Raw genomic sequence first — 24,477 nt, 5'->3', positions numbered from 1 at the left:
TAGCAAGCGAGTCCGCCATCTCATTGCCCGGAATCGAGCAATGAGATGGGCCCATGCCAAGGTGATGACAAAAGATCTTAAAGATAAAGCACTTAAAAGCTCTCGTATTTTCATGAGAAAATACGAGGAGTACTTTACCGGTCTCACGGAGCGAATAGCCTCGACAGAACTGAGACTATCCGTAAAAATAAAATAGTGATCTGGAAAACGAGAGTTGTAGCAGAACCCTTTTTCTATACCCAATAGGCCATTTTTGTGAAAAATATTTAATTTACAATCAAAAGTTTGGGTCACCCCACAGTAATATGTTTCACTGTTGTAAGTTATTTTTTTAATTTGCAAATTGCATTTTCCACATAATTTTCTCAACTGAAGCCCGTTGGGTATTGAACAAGGGTTCTACCATAACTTTCATTCCAACATTTGGCCGACCCAATGCTGGGAAAATCAATCATGATTATTCAGTGTAAATTTTGAAAAATGTTATAACTTTAGCAGAATGTTAAGTTTAACTAAAAGAAGCTTCTTAAGCCCACGACGGAAAACAAATCAAGGAAAAAAAAATATTGATAAATGTCAAGGACACCATTTAAAAAAAAATACAAGATCTTAAGTGGCCGAATTGAATGATTGCCCATAACACATAATTATTCAAAGTTTCATGCAAATCGGAGAGGGTCGAGTCTTAAGGCCAGCGCACAATAGATACGTTTTCGGGTTTTTTGACAGATAATGCATGGGCTAACTGTCAAAAAACCTTAAAACGTATCTATTGTGCGCCGGCCTTTACATTTTTATGTTTTCATCCTATATGGCCTGGAGCTGGTCAACTGTGTGTCAGCATAATGTGAAAAGAGCATCAGCATCTACCAGCATGAGATTTCAGGAGCAACTGAAATTCATGCTAGTTGGTTGACCTGGTTGAGCTAGTTAACTTTTTATTTTTTTTTTTAAATTCTTTATTTAAGAGATTTTTAGCCTTAGGCTAGTTCATCTCTAAGCTAGTTAACTAGCATAAGCGTAAACATACCATTAGAAAAATTTGTAGAAAGGTTAAGAGTTTTCCTAGATGTATGGAATTGGTCATGGACGTTCTTAAATCATGTTCAAATTAAGAAAGCTAAGACAAAAAAAAATAATTACGGCTCTTGGGAGAAGTTCAGGGATTGATTGTACAGGGAACAATGTATGAGTTATAGGAAATACGTACAAGTTCAAAAATCTTTGTAGAACATCAGTTGTAGTTTGTGTTAGCTATGAACAAATCGTAGAAGTTCAGACACAACTTTCTAGATTTTCGCAGAACTTCTCATACATTCAGGATGCTTTATAGAGACTCAGAAAACTTCGGATAAGTTCGGATGGATTGCAATAGAAGTTCAGGGAGCTTTGTTTGAGTTCATGGAAACTTTATAGAATTTAGAGTTGAGTTCACGTATTTTCAATAAGATATAGCTTAGGTCCTCTGAATGTTTTAGAACTCTTGAAAAATTAAATAGCTGATTAAGTTCTGACGATCTTGTCAAAATTCCGAATATTGTTAATCAGAGAATAATTGAAGGATCTCCAGCTAAGAATATTTCAATAAAATTTCTCTGAATATTGTTTCAATAGGGGGAATGTTGGCTTCGGCAATACCTTAACCTATTATCGTCAGGGGGTAAACAAAGTCCTAGAGCACTCAAATTTTGCCAATAGATGCTCTGAAACACAATGTATCCACATGCCAAAATTGAACTCCCAACGACGTTGTTTACCCCCTGACGATAATAGGTTAAGGTATTGCCGAAGCCAACATTTCCCCTTCTTCAGGTTGATCAATCATTTTGAAGATTTTCCACTGTTCGAACATTTAAATGACGTCTCCAGAAATTCTAGCTAAATTGATTATTGATTTTTTTTTAAATATGGTAATAATATGAAATATATTCATGGTTAATTTTTCAAGACTCAAGATTCTGAGGTTCTTAATCATTCCAAAAGTTCAATTGGAGTACTCTGATATTCCCCTAAGACGGCAGGTTGATCAGGAAGTATCTCCAGTTGATCGAGAATTGCAATTGATTCCTTTGGATATTTTTAAAGCCTATAGGTTGATCAGGTCTTATTGTCAAAATAACCTGTTCGAAGATTCAAATTGCATCCCTCGGGTATTCTTCCAGAATGGCACGTTGATCGGGAAGTATTCAAATGATCTCCAGCTAATTATTAAGCCGTAAAAACTGATTTTGGTTAAGGTACACCGGGGCAAGCTGAAACGGTTTTTTCAAAGTTGAACTTTGAGGCTCTCTGGAAATAAATCATATAGTAACATATACCAAATGTCGTCGCACAAAAAGTTTCGTAAAAGCGTTTTCTATCACTATAAAGTTATAGTTCAGATCAAAAAAAAACTTACTTTTTTATGCGAATCAAATATTTTCATCTTGCCTCATACAGTGGGGTAAGCAGAACACACACATATTACATCAGTTCTTCGATGAAAATTCTCATATACAGTCACCCCAGTATTATGGGTCACCCACAATTATGAGCCACTTCCATTCGATTAACACGCAAAACTGACTAACCCATAATAGTGACTAGCTCTCCCATAATACTGGGATGACTGTATTTTCTTCTAAAACATGTAGATGCAAATTTACCGGTCGATTTAGTTTGATGGTGAAAAATGAATTTTCTTTACTTTAGTTAAGCTAACTCAACCTACCTTTTAGATGGTAAAAATAATAGTTTTTTTTTAAATACTGTAGTTTTTAACACTCCGAACATGATCCCTCCGGTAAAACGTGTAGCGGCAAACTTGCAATGTAAAACTAAAAATGCTACGTAGGTAGGCAGCACTGAAAAAACACCCTGAATTTATCCATTCACGGTGAAATCTGATCCAATGATTTTACTATTGAATTCTTATGTGATTGGTTGTGTAGGTTCAAGTATGATTCAGATCGCACCCTGGGACATCCCGAGCATGTCCGGGTGAAGAAAATGTGATCCTGTGCCTGAATTGTTCTGAATAATTATGATATAAGTGATGCATTAAAAAATGGGTTTGACATATTTTGTTCTCAAAACACGTGCTCATCGGTCCACGATCCGGTCATAAGCAAATGCAGAGGACCGATTCCAAAGCATTTTTGCATTTTAAAGCTAGTTGGTAAAATTCAGTTTGGTGCCAGTTATGGGAAATCCTTAACATATCAGAAAAGCAGAAGATATGCCGCTACATAAATAAAAGCCTTTTTGCGCTGATGGTCAGTCAGACATTGCTTTCATGGAAAGCATTCGACTAGTCAACAGTTCAAAATAACCATTAATTAATACGTCAAACAAACGCCACTGCAACTGGCTGCGTTGCGCTGGGATATGAACGTCCCACAGTTGTACACTCTTCAGCTGCCGTATTGCATAACAAACCACTATGTTTATACGTACAAAAATAGTTCCGCACGTTCCTTCTCTCGCATTTGCACCCGTACTGAATTGTATATAGACATTTATAGTATTAAACCCGTGCCTACATGAATGGGAAGAAAAGTGTCGATGAGATTACCAACAATTAGACCGGAAAGAATTATCCACTCGTTTAGCATCAGCACTAACCGTATCTAATCTATCGGCACCAACTTCTAACTCTGTGGTAGAAGCCGTTTTAGGTCAACCCGCTGCAACGGAAAAAAACACACACATTTCTTTGAAATATTTACCGATAATTAGCAGTAGCGTAATCCGGAAATCCATGTTTTGCTCCCAATTTGGTGTAAGTTCTCGTGCGCTCGAATTTCGTGTTTCTCTCGCTCACCGCTTCACGGAGGAGGGTGTCCTTCTGATACTGATGTCTCCTCACGCTTTTTGGGCTGCCTCGGCTGTGTGTTTGCTGTCAGCTAGCGCAATCTTCCGGAGGCAGGATGGCAAGGTAAAAAAAAAAAGTCAGAAAGCGAATGGCGCTTCCAAGACCAAGAGCGACTGGAAACACCCCTCGCAAGAAAAGGTACTACTTCTGCTCTCCTTATGTGAAAATGTATTTTTGATGAGAAGCGAATTGTTTTTATCGATTTTTTTTGTGCTGCCTTTGCTTCTCACTCGACTCTCGCTCTCGATTCGCTTTCTCGTTTTCGGTACACCAGAGGTACTGTAACATACAAGCTGCACACTACCGGAGCCAGATTTGCTGCGGAATTTTTGCTCGATAATTTCTTCTACGACTTGCAATCAATATCCTCCGAAGGGTCAGTCATTTGATACCACTAATGGGGTATAATTTCCCGACAGCGAATCGATCTATCAGTACCATCGTTGCTGGCCAGGATAGGCTGTAATAGCCCAGCCCATTTCCCCAAGGTTTTCCATCGACTTCTAGGACATTAGAAGTTTGGTCGCGTCTCCTCTCGGTGGAATCCCACCCACATAGATTACGTCGCGTGACGCGCTGGCGCCTCTACTACTACCGATTCGTTCTTCTCACTCAATTTTCCACCGAATTAGCCACCTGGCGTAAGCCTACAGTGCTATCGATAGGCAGTATCATTCTGCCAACTTTCAGCATATTTATGCTATTGCTGTCACCAACTTCTCCTGCTTCAAACACACGCAACGAAGGTGGCCTCGGAGCCTTACTACTGCCTCACACCCCTTCTACACCTCCCAGCCAGGCGTAGTACTTCACTACCCTTCTACTTTCTTGCTGCTTTCTTCTGACACTTTGCTCGCCTTTCCTTCTCACCACTAAACTGGAAATTATTTCACTCTCTTCCAAACATCTGAATCTTTAATCACTTTATTCACGACGGCAGCAGCTCGTTTTTCGTGTAGGTATTACCATGTATGTTGCCTTCACCGCCCAACCTCACACAAACACACGAATGGATTGATGTTACTACACTTTGAGCCTTAGAACCGTTATCCTTGCGCCTCTGGTTCCTTCTAATCCTAGAGATAACACCGCTCTTCTTCGTTGAACATTTCCCGAACGGCTCAGGATGTCACTCGCAAGCACGATCCTTGTACTTCTTCTTTTTCTGCTCCTATTCCGGCGAAGGAGTCATGACAATCGGAATGGGTGCAGCGAGCGAACGTGTGTGGTGTAGGGTGGTATGTTATTATGCTCGCCACCCTTCTACTCAAAGCTCACACTCTTCTTCTCTGTTACCTTCTCTGACTAAGGGTATGTAAAGCACGCGGGCCACAAAACTGCAGCACGTTCACTAACGACGACGTTCCCAACTCGACTGAGAACGGGAATTTCTTCGCTCCTTGCTTCGATGGCCGACTGGTTGGTTGGTATCTGACAGCATTATTTGCCTATACACACATTGGCGCACGCGATGGTCGTCTGGCTGATACGGCGAGATAGGGAGTCGAGAGAGCAAAGCGAACCTCCATCCATGGACGAGAATATGTTGTGAGAGTTAGCATAACAAATACAAGCGCGGGTCCTTCTTTCTCGCATCTCAATCGATGCTGCAACGGCGATGTGGTCGTGTAGGTCCCGTAATTGGCAGAACATGGATTTTTCTTTCCTTTCTATGCTAAATGCATTATAGCCTATGCTGCACGGTGGGGTGGGGTATGGTTTCAATTGGGCACAAATTCAAAAATTAAATTGTTTCCATCGAAATTCATCATACGCGGATAGAAGTCCACTTGTAATTTTTGGTAAATTTCTATTATGAAGTGGGATTTCTGAGCCATGCATTTAGCCATTTGGTTTAATCATAATTCTAATCGAAGTGAGGGTTCTCCAAATGGAACCCAGACTTGGAGTATTTGAGTGTTCCAAAGTGAGTGCAAGGAAGATAGCACTAGGCAGCAGCATTATGGACTCCTCTGGGATACAAAAATAGCAAGGAGTACTGGCCAGTGGAACGCTTCCTGGATGTGGGACTAGGTTCCGGTGCCTAGACGTGGTACGAAATGCCAAAACCACCAGGAGTACATTGGTAAGTAGCTGTGGGAGAAATTTAATTGCGGTTCAATTATGGCATATTCCATTTTAATCATTTAATATTTATAAAATTATATGTTTATCGGTGATCGAGGAATGGGATCTAGTTGCCTCTGGTGTGGCTTTGCATCAGCAGTCAATTGTAACGCTTCAGCAGGAAATGTAAGGTAGGTTTTAGTTTTGTTATTTCTAATACAGGTGGTATGTAGAGTTGATTTTGAGTTTGTTTTATCATTGACAAGGTCACGAAATTAACAGCTGTGGCTTGCAATCCTGCCAAACGATCCGTGACATCCTCACAACGAAACATTGCTGCATCCGTATGTTTCCAACTACACTGCGACAGATCTCTAGACACCGATGTCAACTTCCAAATCTTCTCCTTCCAGTGCTTTGACCAGCGATGACTAAATCTACCAAGCTATGCAAGAGTACTAGATATCGATGGTCAACGAGGGGGACCGAATCTATCGGTATCGCATTGCACTGGACTTCAATTGGTATAATATTATAGCTAAGATATGTAAAGACCATTTAATTTTGAATAAAAAAATATTTTTATGATCAAAACTTTTAATATAGGTATATTGATACTCAAAATGAAAAACGATGTAATAGGTTGGTTGGTTGGTTGGTTGTCTTTATTAAGGAGATTTTCAGCCAGACACTGGTTCATCTCCGGCGAACGATGTAATAATTTTGGAAATGCTTGTTCTTAAATTGATTTTTTTTTTATTAATATTAAATCTAACAAACCCTTGTCTAAAATGACTATACAACATCGTTCACATCGACTGATACTGAGTGGTTGCGGTACAAGCACATATCGTCGATAATAGACGATTGTTGTGTATCAGAGAACGCTTGCGCAAAAAGACTAGGGTGGGAAATGGATTCGAAACTCAAATGTAATTAGCCAAATACATCCGTAGACCATAGGTCCACCGTTGTTTAATTGGCAATGCACCCGTGTACTGAATGGGAATTGTGAGTTCGAATCCCTCCGGTGCCCTTAGATTTTTTCGCAAATTTTCTCACACACACGTCTCTTACCGATGATATGTGCTTACCTCTCAGTATGTTCAAACTTTCTCATAAACGTGTAAATTTAATTTAGTTCGTGATCAGACTGTTTCAAACACGATAAATTCAGACTTCATTGTACATATCGTTGTAACGTAACTAGTCTGTATACTATTCTGATTCTTCTTTTTTGGTGGGCGTTGTTGCGTGAGTTGGATTTGAAATCCAATGTATTGTTTAATCAAGTTAAATGTTTATTTTTAAGGTGGAAAATCAACTCAATGTATGAATGTATAAAATGGTACAATATGCAATAAAATATGATACATTCGGATAGGGTTTGGAATAGTTAATGTTGATTGCACTTTCATAGTAAAAGAATAATCAATTGTTCCAAACTAGCAATTCTAATTCGCTTTTTCGGGACACGTGAAATCTGTGTGTCAGGAGCAACTAGTTGCTTTGTTTTAGTTTTTTTTTGGTTTCATTCTGGAGCTTTCGTTTCGCAGAGATTGTTTTTCTCTCTGTAGTTGCTTCGATTTCCAGCTGCTTGAGTCGATCCCGAGTCGATTTGATTCGCTCAGATTCCAATGATAGCTCTTCCTTAGCTTCACGGATTATTTTTTCGCGCTTAGTTCGGGCAATCTCATCAGCTTCACGGTCTTCAGCAGCCTTCTGGTCATCCATCTCTCGTTGCTCTATTTTCTTGATAATCTCGACGTCAGACATTACTCCATAAGACACCTTTAAGCCTTTTCGTGAACGAGTGTTTTTGCTCACAACCTTTGGCAAGCTCAAAATATCCGAAGATGTACGAGGCAAGGGAGGAGAAGCTTCGATCACAACTGGATCAATGATATTTAGTTGCTGTTTCATAATAAGTACATTTACCAGTTTCGATGGATCGTTAACCTTGAGATGAATCCGAAGTTTATCAATCGATTCGCGAGCTTTGGATAAAAGTTTCTTAGTTTGTGGCAAACAGAATCACTTGTCGTGATGCTTGACGCTACATTCTCCCAGTCGGAATCGAATTCAAACGAATTGTTCGGCAACTGTTGACGTTGGTAACTTTCTACAGATAACAGCTGATAACCAAAGCTAGTCGATTGAGGGGTGCTGCAAGATGTTTTTTGTTAAACGAGATCTATCCATGTTCTCGAAGTGTGTATTTTGCTTTCTCGCGGACCAAACACAGCAACATCTAGTACTTGGAGAATGTGGGTTGAATCGGGATACAGCACCAGTAGCTTGACGCCATTCTCGTAGCACCACTTATACAGCTTCAATGAATGGTGACCAGAGTACCCATCCACGACGAGCACAATTAGACGCTGAATTCCCATTTCAATCCAACGAGGGTTCAAATGCTGCGTGACAAAGAAATAAAAAGCGTCTCCTTTCATCCAACAGGATTGCGTCTGGTTAAATCCAAAGTTGGCACCAACAGACCCAGAAGCAGTTGCAGCAGCAACAAAATTACTGAACGAATCTTTAAATGTGATCAGTGGCGGAATGTAACTCCCATCTGCAGCAACAGCATAGGTACAAGTAATGTTTTCTTTCGGCTTGCCACGCTCAACGTTGTAAACAACCTTCGCCCCTTTTCGTGCGTACACTTTATTTGGCATTGGCAATGGATTCATAACTGGAAGCTGGCCGATCCAGTATGGTACAACATTTGTCCTTGCTCAAACTGGCTATAAACGTACTCAAAATATCGTTCAAGTCGGTCAGCGGTCAACCCCGCGGATGCTCTTCCAAGTGCTTCTGGTGTCCGCTTTGAGATTTCAGGATGTCTCCGTCAAAACTTGTTCAGCCATCCTGTCGATGGTATTCCTCTTTTGAAAGTGCTGCCTTGAAAGGATGCAAGTTCGGAAGCCGCTTCAAGTACCTCCTTTTTGGTTGTGGGACATCCGGACACTGCGCACAAATCCAATCGGCCAGCTGCTGCTTAGGGAGGCACTTAAAACTGCATCTTCCATTTTTGTTAAAGCTTGCTTTGGTCATCTCTTCATCGACTTCGTGCGAAACTGACCCGTTTTTATGTTCTTTGATGTGTTTTCAAGCAATTTTTCCGTGGAAACTTTGATGCGACTTTTGCGCGAAGGAGGTAATCAGAACGTAAACAGAGTGTAGCGATTCTAGAGGTGATTCAACGAAACTGATAGTACGAACCACGGTCATTTATGGTTCGAACCAAGATCAAAAAATAACAATCGTATTTTCGAAAAATACACACATTCACACACAATGTAATTAACTAAACTTGTTGCAGCAATTATTATTCTAAAACAATAAATGGGTGTGACGGGAAATGTCCAAAGCTGAGTTTAGTAATATTTTGATTCTAAATTTCTGAATGCTGAATGGTTTGTCAGTTTGTTTTCAAACGAATCACGATCATTTTTTTATTACATTTAAGGTTGGTAAGTTACTTTTGTAGCTGGAGCATCTAGGTTAAAACATGAATGAAAATTGATTATAATTCAAACAAATACAAAGCAAAAAAAGTAATTTTTGAGGTTTATAATAAACACAACTTCAATAGCTACAGCTTCCGAAATATTCAATAACTATTCTTTTCACATGACATGCCAACAAATATCAATTTGGGGAAATATCGGCTCTGGCAATACCTTAACCTATTATCGTCAGGGGGTAAACAAAGTCCTAGAGCACTCAAATTTGGCCAATAGATGCTCTGAAACACAATGTATCCACATGCCAAAATTGAGCTCTCAAGGACGTTGTTTACCCCCTGACGATAATAGAATAAGGTATTGCAGAAGCCTTCATTTACCCTACATACATCACTAAACTTTCAATCTTTTATAACTGTTTCCTACTAAAGTTGGTTGATACAGTATAAATAAATCAAGCAGAATGCTCTAAATTTGTCATATGAGAATAATGAACATTTTTTGCATGTTGGTTTAAAGGACACTCCTAACACATTTGAATAGGGATCTATTGGGTAGCATGCGAATATAACGATTGTGTGAACTTACCTACGAAATTCTGCTATATCATCGGTTGACTCCCCCCTGCTTTGGGGGTTGTTATTGTCGTTGTCTCGGACCGACTTCTTCGCCAGAATCTGTTCCTCTCATGATGGGGTCCTCATGACTGAATCCGGAGAAGTCCTGAAGGAACTAGGTGTTTCACTATCCCAGTCAGAGTCGCTGATAGTCTCAAATTCCGACTCCACTATGTTACTATATAGATTTTTAGGGCTTTGTTTGAACTTGCTTCTTTCTTGTGCTATATCCTGCCATATTTCAATGGGAATTTTGTTCCTCTCCACGTCCTGTAGCATACAGGTTTCCAGGTATATGCCGGTCTTCCAATGGTATTCTGTACGTGAGTGTCGTTTTCAAAATTCCGCCCGGATCGCTCCTAAGGATGTTCCCAGCTACTCGGGGGCAATGTGACCACCACTACTCTCTTGTGGACGCTTTTCGTGATGATTATTCCAGAACGTGAGTGGATCATGGTCTTCCAATTCTTCTCCGCGATCCCATATCCCAAAGGACTTTCCTGGTAATCTCTTATGATAGTTCTGTTTTTATGAAAATAAAATGATGTTCTATCCCTCTAGCATGGCTATATGTTGATCCAGCGTGCAGATAGTTAATATCGTTGTCTTCTTCAAAACTTCATCGTCTTGATCTAAAGAAAAGAAATTAATTAATTAATTTAGCTTTATTTAGGAAAAAGAAAAGAAAATCAAAGGTACACACTTAGTTTTTTTTACCACAGCAAAAGTGACATTTGATTACTGAGTCTCGAATAATGCTTAACTGAATCTGAATGTTTGCTGAGATTCCTGTATGATGTCGCATGAGTGCCTGTGTGATGTCGCATTCCAAAAGATTCGCAATTATCCACGGCCCATACAAATTAAAAAAAAATGTGTATGGACAATTGTGTACGCAGGGGGAGGGGGCAAGAATCCCAAAAAACTGTCTACGTAGTTATTATTATTATTATTATTTAACTTTATAAATGAGGCTTTCAGCCTTGGGTTGGTTCGCCTCCACCCGTCTACGTAGTTAATGAACAGCCCTTCACCGAAAAATAATGCTAAAGAATTTAATGCCAAACAAAAATTTCACATACTAATTTCTAAATCTAAGCAATAGTGCAAAATAAAAACCCATAACTCACACTTGGTCTGGCTTAGCGTCAGACAGTGGACACGTGCACTCTACTCAAATTTCCTTGTATTTTAAATTCACCCTCAAATTTAAGCTTTGAGCATTGACACATAACAATGTTGTGATGGAGAACGGACGGACGTGAGATTTACTAGAGTATTAAAAATACTCTTGAACATTTAAGGATTATATCTGAAAAATCCAAATTTGGCAAACGCCCAAATCTTTTGAAAATAATTTCATTTGAACTGTTTTTATGCCAAGAAAACTTAATATAAATTAAATGAGTGTATGAAAAAGTGCTACACTTTGATGAACATGTTCCTAACGATTTTTTTAAAAAATCTTACTAAGATTTTAGGGAGGATTGGACTTAACTTCAAATCTTTCACTGTCTTACAAAGGAGGAGGGGATCTAATAATCACTCAAAAACCCTAACATAATTTGTGGATGACCCCTAATGCACGTAGCCAAAACTACTACTTGTTGTTTGTAGCGGAAAAGCAAGCAATGTCTGAAATTTACAGATTACTAAACCTCATAAATCTTGAGATTTGTGCTCTTGGAATTACGAAATTTTATAAGGAAAAGAACTCCACAAGAAAACACCTTAAACACTTGTGATGGCTATATATACAGTGGCGTCGCGTAACCTCATTTTTTACCTGTGCACCAACTTTCAATACCAGATTTAATGCCATATTCATACTCGAATCGGTTGAGAAATATATTGAATCTTCTAGTTTACTCATAATCCATTGCAAGCAATATTTTGATAGTTGTTTATGTTTTGAGAGTTGGTGCAAGGTAGATTGAGGTTAAGAAAATTTCAATTCATTTTGTGGTGATTTAAACGGTAAACTTCCTTACCATGGACATTCATCCCTCAACTTCCCCACTAGCTGTTTTACATTCAACGCGTGGATAAGCTTGGTATGTGATTTGATGGAAATCAAAAGTGTCAGCAAGATAATTGCCACTGAAATTGTAATTGTAATTGTAATTGTAATTGTTCAGTGCATAGGCTGTGCCTTCCGCTAAGAAGGCTTATCTAGGGACCAACCCCCTAGTCTATACACCTACTGTCCTTCCCGTTGCACTCGTCAGCTCGTGCGATACTCTAGACACACATGGGTGGTCGTATCCGGGTCCTCCCCTGGGTAGGCTCGTGTCCGTCCAGGTTCTGGTACATTAACTTATGCATGGTAATTATACTTTTAAAACTCACCTTTTGATTATAATGTCGAAAATGCTGAAACTAAATAAAGGTTAGCGATCCATATAAGGTGTGTGCTGCGACGGAGTAGTAATTGAAGGAAATGAGGTTCTGATGTGAAGTATAGGTAATTCTAAAATAGGTAAATCAATTAATCATTAGCTGCTAACAGTTACTAATAAATGGGTACGATAAATCACTCATCAATGAGTATTGCCACTCCCACTGAAAAATGGGCAAAACCTTAATCATAAATGGATATTCGATTCCTACCGTGTATTTAAAGTAAAGTTAGGATCTTATCAAGTAAGCACACACCTTTTACGATTCTTATCCTACTTACGGTTTCCTGCACATACGACTTTTCCTAGATACAAGCTTCGTCCAGTATACATTGGCTGTCTCCAACCGGCATGATCCTTTCTGTCTGTTTCCTCTTGCCGGTGCAAGTTTAATTCTTCTTTTCTTGTTCGTTTCTGGTTTCTGGTCGTGTTCCCATTTGTCCTCAGGCAGTTAATATTAGTACATGATAGGAAGAAAGAAAGAAATAGAACAAGTTAAGTGTGAGCCGCATGCATTGGTTACTTATTTGGGTCATGGTGTTGTCTTCCCTATTTATTTGCCCTAGTCGCTCTCATATCGAACGTTTAACGCTGGATCAACAATAGAAAAGGGCCCATCAGCATTCGTAAACAAACCGCTCCAAAGCCCCCCACTCACAAAGCGAAGGCCACCCACGCAAACCAACACCATCATCGGATAGGGAAAACTTCCACCTACACGAAGACGGTGTTGGCCCGCGCGAGCAGCCCCCGATCTGTGAGGAATGGGCTCTGGACGGTCTGCCCACAAAAACCGATGGGCCCCCTTCCATTGTTGATCCAGAACTCACCCCCTTCCCTCACACTATTATGGTCGGAAAAGAGAACCCATATTTAGGAATCTATCGCGAACTGCGATGCAGAAGATATTAATAGCAAACTAATCTGGAACTGGTCTAAGACATATGACCCAGTGAGCATTGACACCTCACACTGTTGTGAATGAGCACGGACGCGAGATTTACTAGAGTATTAAATACAAAACGCAAATTCAAAATAAAACTTGACAAGACATCGTCAATCCCCTTATTCTTGGGCAGGGTCTGACGATGTGAATCTGATTTTGATCAGTGAACGGGCCCCATATGGTACATTTTCTCACCATGAACCTGTCATTTCCAGCCTATCTGAACGATTTAATAAATGGAAACCATAACATGGGTTACGCTTCCCCTAAGCGGGCCCTCCGCATCCTATCTCTGTCTTATCTCAAATGCCAATGGTTTGAATGTATCAATATATACATTGGAAATGACGTTCAATCAAATAAACCCATACCCCACTCACTTGGCCAGGCTTCAGAATCGTCCAGTGGGCAGTGCGCTCTACACTCCAAGTTCCCTTTCTTTCAAATTCACCCCAAATTTGATATTTTACCCCTTTGAGTGTTGATTAATCACAATGAAACATTGTGACAGAGCACGGACTTGAGGTTACTAGAGTATTAAATAATCTAGGTCCTATTTAGGATTATATCTGAAAAATCCAAATTTGGCCAACGCCCACCACCAAAGCTGCTTGGTTTTTTATGCTACAAAATTCGGATTTGTTCAATCAAGATCATAAAGCCAAAGATAACATAAAGCTGTAAGTTATCTTTGATAAAACCTCAGTAAAAGTTATGTACAGCAGCCAGTAGAAATTTCTAATGAATGATTCATTCCCAAATTCCAGTTTTGTTTCGCACCGTTTGAATATCTGGCACGTGGGATGAAATATTTCAACACGCGCACTTTTCCATTCCTGTCGGTACAATTCGGTCGGACGAACTGACCTGAGCCGACTGCCGTTTTCTGTTTTGTTCTCTCCCTTCTCCGTTATATTTCCATTCGTGTATTCCCCGACTATCATTGCTGACAACGTTCTGCAATGAAAATTTTGTGAATTCGTTATTTACATCAGTTTAAACTCAACTTCCCCACTAGCTGTTTAACATTCAACGCGTGGATAAGCTTGGTATGTGATTTGATGGAAATCAAAAGTGTCAGCAAGATAATTGCCACTGAAATACCCATAAAAACATAACTGTCCCATATGAACAGGAAATAAAGCAGATAATTCTACCGACGAATTGTGCCATCGGATGCTCGGTAACATAGGCTAATGACATCGGAGACTACAGATTTGTTGATGATGCCGTTGCGGATGCACTGCACGTCGGAGTCTGAACCCAACAAAAGCCACTAGATTCTCCCATTTAAATTTTCACGCAAACAACCCACTGTGCACCACCGCATCAGCATGGTTGATATGCCAGAGCGTAGAAGCACGACACTGGCAGTGTGTGGACGGCACACTCCACCAATTTACGACCGCCGCGGCGGCAGCGGAGAACGCGTGTGATCGATACTTTTCTCGTTTGGTTTGGAGTGATTGGAAGCGTGAGAGAGCGGGAGCGAAGCTCGTCGTGCAGTGCACATGACTGTATGCGTGGAGATGGAGCACAACATTAGCGTGTGTTCGATTGCGCGAGAGCAGAAAATTAATATGTTGAGAGAATTGAACGTACATGTTGTGCTGTCAGTTGGGAAGCATTAGTATATGTTGAACGCTATGTTGTCTAATAGGTGAGGTACATATGTACTGTTCTTGGTAAAAAGCTGTTGAAGAACCCATTTTTAATAGGAGACTTTGTTACAAGGCTTTCGAGTTTGAACAAATTACCACCGCCAGTAGACAGTATACTATTTTCCCGTTTATAAATTGGTTTTAGGTACCCATACATATATGATTAGTTTATAATTTGCCTTACTTACTTTCATCAACCTTCCAGTACGGTCTATCATTTAAGGACCTTGCATCATTCCACCCGGGAGTGCTGCTAGATCGTTAGAGACTAGCCCAGGTTGTTTACCATCAAGATCTACATTGCTCGAGCCCAGTTCCATAACATCTTCTTCTTCCTCATCCTCATCCTCCTCATCCACTTCTTCCTCTTCTTCCTCCTCCTCCTCTTCCTCTTCATCGTCTTCTATTTCCACTACAGTATTATCAACCAATCCAGGGATGTAATTTCTACTAGCCGGCTTATAGTGCGTTAGTTTATGCTTTCTCATCGTTGCGGCGCAGTTGAACGTCATCGAACAAAGATCGCACACATGTGGACGCTTATCGCTGTGAACGCGCCTGTGGACTCGCAAATTAACATTGTGTAGGAACGTTTTCCCACAAACATGGCACATGAATGAAGACTCGTGTGTCTGGAAAATCAGTCATTATTATCATTCAAATGTGTGCGGTCACAAATAAACCGCGAACCTACCTGCATGTGCACGTCCAAATTGAATTTATTTTTGAATATTCGAGTGCACTGAGTGCACTTAATTGCACCGGGTAGCTCATGACGTAGCTCGTGTGTGGCCAACTGGGCGGCGTCTTTGAACTTAACCGGGCAAAACCGACACATTGTATCCTCCATGTCCGGCGCGTGAACCTCTTGGACATGCCGAATCATTTCCAAATACGAAGGATATGAAACTTGGCAAAATCGACACACACAAGATCCCAAATTTTCTGGTATATCACACTTGCGCTGATGTTTCGTTAGGCCACCCTTCTTGATGAATGATAAGCCACAGTGACATGAAAACGGTTTATCCCCGGTGTGAATATGCCTGAAATAACAATCGAGCTTGTGAATGATTTTTGGTGCAACTGCTAAATTACCATCAGCTTCACCTGTGCTCAATTAAACGAACGACTTCCTTGAATCCTTTGCCGCATGTTTCGCATTTGTACGGTGCAAAGTCCGTGTGGACCTTCTCGTGTAAAGTCAAAGAAGTGGAATGGTTGAAAACTTTCCCGCACGTTTTGCACACGTAAACCTTCTCGTTGGTATGAGAATTTACATGTCTACGAAGCGTGGCCAACAGGGTATAGGATCTTTTACAATACTCACACTCGTAACGCTTCAGCCCATCTACGATGAGGATTTTAATGTTCAGCCTTTTGCTCTCGATTTCAGCTCTGGCTTCGGCTTCCTCTAGTTTATCCTTTTCTACGTGACCCTTCTCGTGCTGTTGACATCCGGAAAGGGAGTGGAATCGTACCGGACAGAATCTACACTTGATAATGCCCGTTTCAATTTGTTGGTGTAATTGAATGTGCTTGTTGAGCAGTCTGACAGAACTTAGCTTAATCGGGTTTTCACACTCCGCACAGATGTACGGTATCATATCTGCGTGAACGCAGAGATGTTTATGGAGTTCGTCCTTAGTTTCATGCTCTTTCTTACAAATGTAGCAGTAATTTTGTTTTCTATGAATTCGCTGCTCGGGCGGCATATTTGTTTCATGCACTTTTTCATGACGTTCTCTATTATACTGAGTGGAAAATTTCTTGGAACAGTAATGACATACGAAACGCTTGATTACGTTCTGTCGAATCGGTGGATCTTCCGGATATCTTTTACGCTTGTTGTAGATTTTTTTAACCTCCACTTTTCGAGGAATAGGTTCCGGGTCCATCACACCACTACTGTCCGACGAATCATCATCGGTTTTGGATTTATTGATAATTGATTTCCTTCCGGTCTTGCTTTTATTTTTTTCCGACCAATCGGAACCGGAGTCTTCTGTCTCTGAATCACTTGTACTATCGGATTCACCACCTTTACCTTCCTGCTTCACTGGCTCTGTTTTAACCCGTTTCGAACTTGTACTTGCCACAGGCGAAGCTTTGCCACTCTCGTCCAATTCATCTGGTTCCTCTTTTATGATGACATCCAACATGCTGAAATGAAGGTTGGCTGCCGATGGCACTGCCGAATCTTGTTCATCGTCACTCGGTGGTTCCTGTTTGACGTCGACATCTTCCGGATCCATCGATGGACCGGCCAGAGCATCGACGGTGTTCTGCGATTCCGGTTCATTCTCAGATTTGACTATGTAGATCTGTTCGATCCCATTTTTCTTGTCGGGAATCACTTGCCTGGATACGAAAGAAAAAAAAACGGAAAGGGTTTAATTTGAATGTGGATTTTTATCAACTTCAATCAATACGAACCTGCACAGCATCGCTACGGATTATTTGACCAATAATAGCCAATATTTAATGATCAATATCCGACTTGAAGAGTAGAATTTGTTTTAGAAGCCAAGCCATCATTAGCGAAAACAAAATATCCAAGCAAAAATTTGTGACGGCTTTGACAGCTCTGTTAGAGTATTGGGCGATGCGCTTCCGAGTTCAATCGGAGCAATCGGAGTTATTTATTTTTTGTTTATTTCGAGAACTCTCATCGCACACGCAGCAAAAAAATGTAATATCGATCAAGCTGATGTATGAAATAATTATGTAATAGCCAAAAGTAGATACAATATTACATCAATGGATGTAATTTTGTTCGCAACATCGATGTACATCGTACAACGTTATATTACACAACCGATGGATTGACCTGGTTGACTCTCCCTGTTATCTGCTCATTTCTTCATATATAGTTAAGGATAATCTAGCTCATTAGAGGCCGAAATCTGGAATGAATTGACTACTTCAATAATTGACTTCATGACTACTAACTACCTGGAGACGTTAGGTCCTTTACATCGGATATTGCAGCCGACAACCCATTACCGGCAGAATTGGTCGGAACGAGTGGTGACCTCCTCGTGAGAATACATGGAGCAAGGATCGATGCGAATATGATCGGGAGGATTTCAACTATGCCACCCACGAAGCACGCATTTGGTCGTTTGATGTCTTAATATACTTAGGCTCTGAACCATTTGGCGAATTATTTTAACTTTTGGTTAAAATTTGACAGATGGAAAGTATCGATTAACCCTGCTATCCGAGCGTGGTTACTTCTGACAGACAAGAAGTTAAATTTTGACAACTGTGGTCGAAAACCGGTCGATCAACAGCACGGGGATTTTCGAACATAGAAAATAACTTTCGAAATGTCACTTTTAACCACGAGTTAAATTTAACTCGGCAAATGGTTCACAGCCTTAGTGAACGGGAACCGTTGCATATTTCATAGTAGTTCACGAATACGGGAATGGATTTTTTTTTTCAAGTAGCGCTAGTTCTGGCATACACAAAATATACATAACCAGCTTTTTCTTCGTAACTGTCTTCATAGCCATGTATGAACTTGTTGAGTGGCATAACGGGAAGAACAAAGCATATTCTGAATAATCCGATGAAATAGCCCACATCTGCTCAGCAACCATTCGATCAACTTTCACTATCGTGCCCCCTAGACTCGTCCTGCAAAAATTAACCGCCGACTGTTGGCCCGATCTCTCTGATTTGGTAGTGCGTATATGGAATGACTACCAAAATAGAAAGGAATATCTTTATACAACCATCGGTCAATCATTGACTGGATGATTATTATCCGCTCATTTCTTCATATAGTTAAGGATAATCTAGCTCATTAGAGGCCGAAATGGTCTGCTTTTATAATGTTGAGCTTGACGTTGAATCATCATCCCCAATTGCGGGAGTCATCATTGCAGCAGTAGAGATCCTAAAGATGATGTAAGGCATTTCGAGTGTCCATATCGGAAAAAACGGAACATTTCACTTTAAAAGCATTTTTGTGTTTAGGCTACCGAGGGCTTTAAAAAATAACTATTGCATCAGTTTAAGCAGAAGAAGTAGTAATTTATTGCCTCTAAATACTATGATAAAACGTCAGCGTTGCGATTTTACACACGTACACACATTAAATAAAAATATCAACACAGTTGGAATAAATTAAGCAAGCAAAAGAGTGCAAATGTTTGATTATTTTTGCTCCAGGCATTCTTCGGCATTGTCGATCGAGTCCTCTTTTGCTTCCTGGGCGTCGGAAAGGCCCGGTGCTGTGGCGGCAGCTGGTTTTGAGCTCGCATCACTTTCCTGACACTCCCGAGCGCTTTCCACCTTGTCACTTTCTTCGGCACTGGCCACGACTTCCAGCGCTTGGTCGGCAGCACCGGCGTGTTTGTCGCCGATAATGATCTCGTCCGGATCGGGAGCATATCCTTAAAGATCAAACGCGCTCGCGCTATGCTTTCATCGTAGTCCAACTCGTAAAGCGGACCGCAGGCCAGGTGGATTCCTTCCGGCAGGGAGCCGGACGGATGCTGGCACGCGACGCATTTCGGAATGTTGAAGTACAATTCGTAGAGGATTGTTGATACGTTATTCTTCCGGAGGTATGAAATAATCTTTTGAGAGAATCTGCGACACGTAGGGTTCCGTAGGGTCACCCCTATTGGATTTTGCCGTCACGTGGATGAGATCTTGAAAACAATCAAAATAAATTATAAATTGTCCACACACCTATAGTCAGACCTGATTACTTACAAATGTCCTTCGGGCAAGTGCCACTAAAGTGTGCCAACTGGATAATGGTAGCCCCATCTTCGTGCTCTTCCACGGGGGACAGCTTCATCGGCGACACGCCACCTCCACCGGAATTCTGCGATGCACCACCCAATGGAACATTCGTCAAAAATATAGCACGTGCCATTTGACCTCAGTGCTCCTTTCGCTTCTCTTCCCTCGTGCCTTCCTTTACTCCGAAAATCTCCTTCTCCAACGTACCCCTGCCCTATGACCAACCCTTTGGCCTCTATAATCTGTTTGCCGAACTTAAACGATTGATAGCCCCTTGATAGTCATCTCGCTTTAAATTAATACTCTCGATCGGCTTACCCAGACAATAAATCCCTCTGTAAACGGCGCACAGCCGGCAGAAACACTGCGGAATCTCCCCGCATCCGTACATCGAAAACAGAAACAGTCTGTTTACGTATCGACCCAAACTAAGCAGAAACTTCTTCACCCCTTCCAACCCGTCCCGGCAGCTAGTGTGGTCATTCCCCATGGCGATTGTGTACAACAAGTAATGGATCAAATTCGAGGTCAACTTTTGTTTCTTCAAATACTCCAGGAACGTCTTTCGTCCTCGACTTCCGCTGCCTGATGCTCGCTCCCTTCTCCTTCCCCTTGCCAACTTGCGCAACTCTGCAGAAACTTCATCAATAGTCGCTTCTCCACCACATTCACGTCCCGACTTTTAAACACATCCAACGTCGAACACGGAACCGTCATAATCCTCCCGTTCCAGATCGTCGCAACTCGGTCCACCGCTCGAAATTCCGCTTACCGACCCTGATACTGACAGATGTTCGACGAAATCAGGAGTCCGTGTCCTGATCACATTTCTGTGGAATCCTACCGATTGCTGGAGGGTGATCTACTTAAGAAAATTGCAACAAAAACAAAAAAAGAGCATCACACGAATGTAAACATTCTTGGCTCTAGGCAGTGCTGCCAAAAAAGATTGAAAAATTGTTCTCATGGTGATTAATGGGTGTTTGAGTGTGTCGAAGGTGTTTTTGATGTGTTTAGCACAAGGTGGCAGAGTGACTTACCCCCTGAGGAGAGCTGACCATTTAAGAGTAAATTCTGACAAAGTTGTTTTGAAATCCAGATCTTGAAACCAAATAGCATCGATACCAAGACCAATACTATAAGCAAGGTTGGAAGCATCGTCGATCAAAAAATCTGGATATACCAGGAATGATTGTTGATCGTTTTTATTTGTATTTAAATTATAATTTAAATGAAATTAATAAATTAAGGTCCATTTTATTTTGAAAAAAATGTGATTTTTTTTATGAATAAAAAACCACTATATTCCATGCCATAGTAAAACATCACGGAGTATAGTAAAAATCAGTATTAGTTATAGTAAAATCTACTAAAGCCCATGCAAAACCCAGGGCAACAACCCATAGTAAAATATTGAGCATGCACGGTTGAAAACACCATGAAATGTGTATTTTTAGTGTATAGTGTTTTTGACTACACTTGTACTCGTTGTGACAACACAATATCAGTGCTAACATTTGAAAACGGCGCAAAAGCCATTTGTAAACAAATGGTTTGTGGGCCCTTTACTCGCTACCCGAAGAACGCCCACGCAAACCAACAGCATCGTCAGGAAGGGGAAAATTTCCCCTACCCGATGTTGCACAGCAAAAAAAATGTAATATCGATCAACGTAATTCAAGCTGATGTATGAAATAATGATGTAATAGCAAAAAGCAGATACAATATTACATCAATGGATGTAATTTTGTTCGCAAAATCGATGTACATCGTACAATGTGATATTACACAACCGATGGATTGACCTGGTTGCATCAGTTTCGATGTAATATTCAACAACTTTTTTTGCTGTGTGCTGTTGTGTCGCGTGGGTGTACTTCAAGTAGTGAGTAAAGGGCCCACAAACCATTTGTTTACAAATGGCTTTTGTGCCGTTTTCAAATGTTAGCACTGATATAGTCTGCAAAAAAACGTAGGTGCGTTACGTTTAATTTAAACCCCCAATATGGTAGATTCCACTGCAGCATTCCTTTCCGTGTAAGCGCTCGACCGTTTAAGGGGTGTTTTCGTTTAGAGTGTATCAGTTACCAACAAATCAAATCAAGAGCGCTAACCTTTTGCTAACGCTAACGAATGGCTTGGTAGCAAAGTTTTCAATTAGGGCTAACATCGATTACGAATTGTTGGTAAATAGATGTATCTGTCGAATCGTTTGGATGTAATATTGTTTTTTTTTTGTAATGTGCTTTTGTTACTTTGTTCTACCAGGTTCTACCTATAATAATTAGACGCAAAACCGAGCGCATAACATCATTCAAAAGTTCACTAAATTAATTATCAGTGGTAAAATAACAGTGCAAAGATGAACTCTGTAGGAAAGCTGGAGGAGGAAGCCTTGAAGCGGAAGGAGCGTTTGAAAAATCTTAAGCGGAAACAGGATTCCTCAGCCAATGGCGAACAAGACCAATCAGCAGCTGCGATTCCCAAGTAATAATTATTATCATCACCTTCAAAGAACGAGAATTCGGTTCCAAACGATTATTGTCCTTTTCAGACCTGTATTTCGCAACTACCGGCCCGAAAGTGAAGAGATCAAGGAAAGTGCCCTCGAAGAGGTGAAGCCAACCGACGTCGAGACGGAAGTCAGTTCCCAGCTGGAGATGATGAAGGCACCTATCATCATCGAGGAAATCGACATAGTAAATCTGGCTCCCCGGAAACCGGACTGGGATCTGAAGAGAGACGTATCGAAGAAGCTGGAAAAACTTGAGCGACGAACGCAGAAAGCGATAGCTGAGCTGATCCGGGATCGACTCAAAGCCGGCCAGGACGATATACTACAGGCAGTGAATGTGGCATCGGCAGCAATTACCGCGGGTAACAAGGAGGATGACGAGTAAAGCATTACCCATTTGTTTAGGTTTATTTTGAAAATTAAAATTAAGTTGACTGTACAATTGATGAAATGATAAATCGTTAATCGATCCGATTATGCGGCCTTAGGTAGCGATTGTGTATTTGCGAGTTCAGCACTGATACCGGTTCCATGTTTTGATTGTGAGATACTTTCATAATCATGTCGTTAATTTCTGCAAGTTAATAAATTCGCAAAAGGTTCACAATTAACTTGAAAACATACATACTTTTTCGGTATTTCTCTTCGATGGCATCCGACGTCTCTTTGATCCTTCGAACAGCTTGGGCATATTCCTCACTGGCAGTTCGATTCTTGGTGTGTTCCTGTTGGATCTGTTTCACTATTACCTGCAGTTCGTTGTTCTCCCGTTCTTTTTCCTGGATCAATTTCTCCTGCTTCATCGCAATTTCTGTCCGCAGTTCGATTTTGCTTTTTAGCTTCAGGATTTCTTTGTTAAGATTCGAAATCATAACGTTGGAATTTGCGATATCGTCTGTCGTTAGCTGGAGGGCGTTTTTCTTCGTCTGACAAATGTTGCGCTCCGCTTCCAGCTCGGCTTCCAGTTCTGATTTCTGCTTTTCGGAAATTTTCAGCTTACTCTGCAGTTCGATCAGTTGCCGCCGCAGATCGACGATGGTGGATTCGTTTCGTCCGTCACGGCTTTGATATGAATGCAGCTCCGTTTTGTATCGATCCATTTCCTCGCGCAGGTGACTGTTGTGCGATTTCAGTTTGATGTTCTCCTCTCGGAGAGCTTCGTAGCGTTTTGCTTCTTGCCTAAAATAGAGATTTTGTTAGAATGACTTGACGGTTTGCGCGATCGTTCAGAACATGCATCATTTTATCAGCATTGAACAGGATTTCCTTATTCTGCTGATCGATCTTTTCCTGCATACTGGATATCACAGTTTTCAAGCGCTTTTCCTCCAAATCCTTCGACTCGTTGATGTGTTTGATTGTTTGCTGAAGTCGGTTGGTCTCCTCGGTGTTTCGGCTGAAAATCATATTCTCCTGTTCTACCAGTTTGTTATTGAGCACACGAATTTCTCCCTGAAGCCTGTGTATGCTCTCGTCTCGGCCATTTAGCTCTAGTTGATATTTTTGAACCTGGCATGCATAGTTAGCCGCTTGGTCTTGAAACGACAGCAGTGACTGATTTATGTGGAAAAGTATCGTTTCCGTCGATGCTGGCTCAATTTGCAGGAATAGGTGGGTGAGATTTTTAAATGAACTCTTTTCGTAGAATTGCAGCAACTGAACGGAATCGTCTTTGACCAGGCTCATGTGGAGTTCTTCCTTCTTGCAGTTGTCCAAAATTTTCGTCAAATGATCAATGAATCCCTGGAATGTGACGTGAAGGGACTGCTCGACACGAATCCGCTCATAGATATTGTTATCGATGGTAGCGATGAACAGCTTCGATTGATCATTGCACTCGGTCAAGCGAATTTGCTGGAGAGGAAAAAAACGTTCCGTGTTATTAATCCGTGAAACGATCGGGCTCACTGTAACCTACAATCAGATTCACTAGATCCATCTTCTCCACAACGACATTGTACTTGAGCTGGTTTCGCAGACCGTAGCATTCACTGTTGACCGATAGCGGGTGGTTGGGAAATAACACTTTAACTGCCCGCCTTCGCTGCGGATCAATGAAATAGCTATCCATTGCCGAAGAATCACAGAAATTTACACTTTGCTGGAAGAAACTGTACTTTGTTTACATCAACGAACTCTCGCGTATCGCACCGGTTAAAAAAAAGTGACGATTGATTTGAATTAG

The 24,477-nt window shown here is 40.9% G+C and overlaps 3 protein-coding genes and 1 pseudogene across 3 annotated transcripts in view; 1 reads left to right on the top strand and 3 right to left on the bottom strand.

Annotated features, from left to right (window-relative positions):
• LOC135706452 (coiled-coil domain-containing protein 12) overlaps positions 1–22,714 on the top strand; it is an 86,168-nt gene extending 63,454 nt beyond the window's left edge. The window contains exons 2-3 of the mRNA XM_065228066.1: positions 22,119–22,264; positions 22,332–22,714. Coding sequence (XP_065084138.1) covers positions 22,140–22,264; positions 22,332–22,677 — 471 coding nt within the window. The 5' untranslated portion in view covers positions 22,119–22,139 and the 3' untranslated portion in view covers positions 22,678–22,714. The remainder of the gene's footprint in view (positions 1–22,118; positions 22,265–22,331) is intronic.
• Positions 15,194–17,538, bottom strand: LOC135706448 (zinc finger protein ZFP2-like). The gene is made up of 4 exons (XM_065228055.1): positions 17,450–17,538; positions 16,124–17,374; positions 15,708–16,059; positions 15,194–15,645 (listed from the first exon to the last, which is right to left on the bottom strand). Exons 1-4 carry the CDS (start codon positions 17,458–17,460, stop codon positions 15,232–15,234), a joined length of 2,028 nt encoding a protein of 675 aa, XP_065084127.1. The 5' UTR covers positions 17,461–17,538; the 3' UTR covers positions 15,194–15,231.
• Positions 19,044–21,181, bottom strand: LOC135706444 (rab proteins geranylgeranyltransferase component A-like; annotated as a pseudogene).
• Sas-6 (Spindle assembly abnormal 6) lies at positions 22,679–24,428 on the bottom strand. The gene is made up of 4 exons (XM_065228056.1): positions 24,211–24,428; positions 23,530–24,146; positions 22,921–23,471; positions 22,679–22,866 (listed from the first exon to the last, which is right to left on the bottom strand). The coding sequence occupies exons 1-4, from the start codon at positions 24,361–24,363 to the stop codon at positions 22,754–22,756; spliced, it is 1,434 nt and encodes a 477-aa protein (XP_065084128.1). The 5' UTR covers positions 24,364–24,428; the 3' UTR covers positions 22,679–22,753.
• Positions 24,429–24,477: the final 49 nt, after the last annotated feature.

Source organism: Ochlerotatus camptorhynchus, unplaced genomic scaffold (assembly GCF_037179485.1).
Source record: "Ochlerotatus camptorhynchus isolate MF236.1 unplaced genomic scaffold, CSIRO-AGI_Acam_v1.1 ptg000278l, whole genome shotgun sequence".
Lineage (NCBI taxonomy): Eukaryota > Metazoa > Arthropoda > Insecta > Diptera > Culicidae > Ochlerotatus > Ochlerotatus camptorhynchus.
This window is presented reverse-complemented; position numbering and strand designations above follow the sequence as displayed.

What these genes read in the sequence shown, in the direction of transcription:
- LOC135706448 (XM_065228055.1), bottom strand. An exon ending in GTTCGTTTAATTGAGCACAG is followed by an intron (nt 16,060 to 16,123) that starts GTGAAGCTGATG and finishes TTGTTATTTCAG; the next exon opens with GCATATTCACACCGGGGATA. An exon ending in ATTTGGACGTGCACATGCAG is followed by an intron (nt 15,646 to 15,707) that starts GTAGGTTCGCGG and finishes CTGATTTTCCAG; the next exon opens with ACACACGAGTCTTCATTCAT.
- Sas-6 (XM_065228056.1), bottom strand. Translation starts at nt 24,363, where the DNA reads ATGGATAGCTATTTCATTGATCCGCAGCGAAGGCGGGCAGTTAAAGTG. An exon ending in TGGATCTAGTGAATCTGATT is followed by an intron (nt 24,147 to 24,210) that starts GTAGGTTACAGT and finishes TTTCCTCTCCAG; the next exon opens with CAAATTCGCTTGACCGAGTG. An exon ending in CGAAGAGAAATACCGAAAAA is followed by an intron (nt 22,867 to 22,920) that starts GTATGTATGTTT and finishes ATTAACTTGCAG; the next exon opens with AAATTAACGACATGATTATG.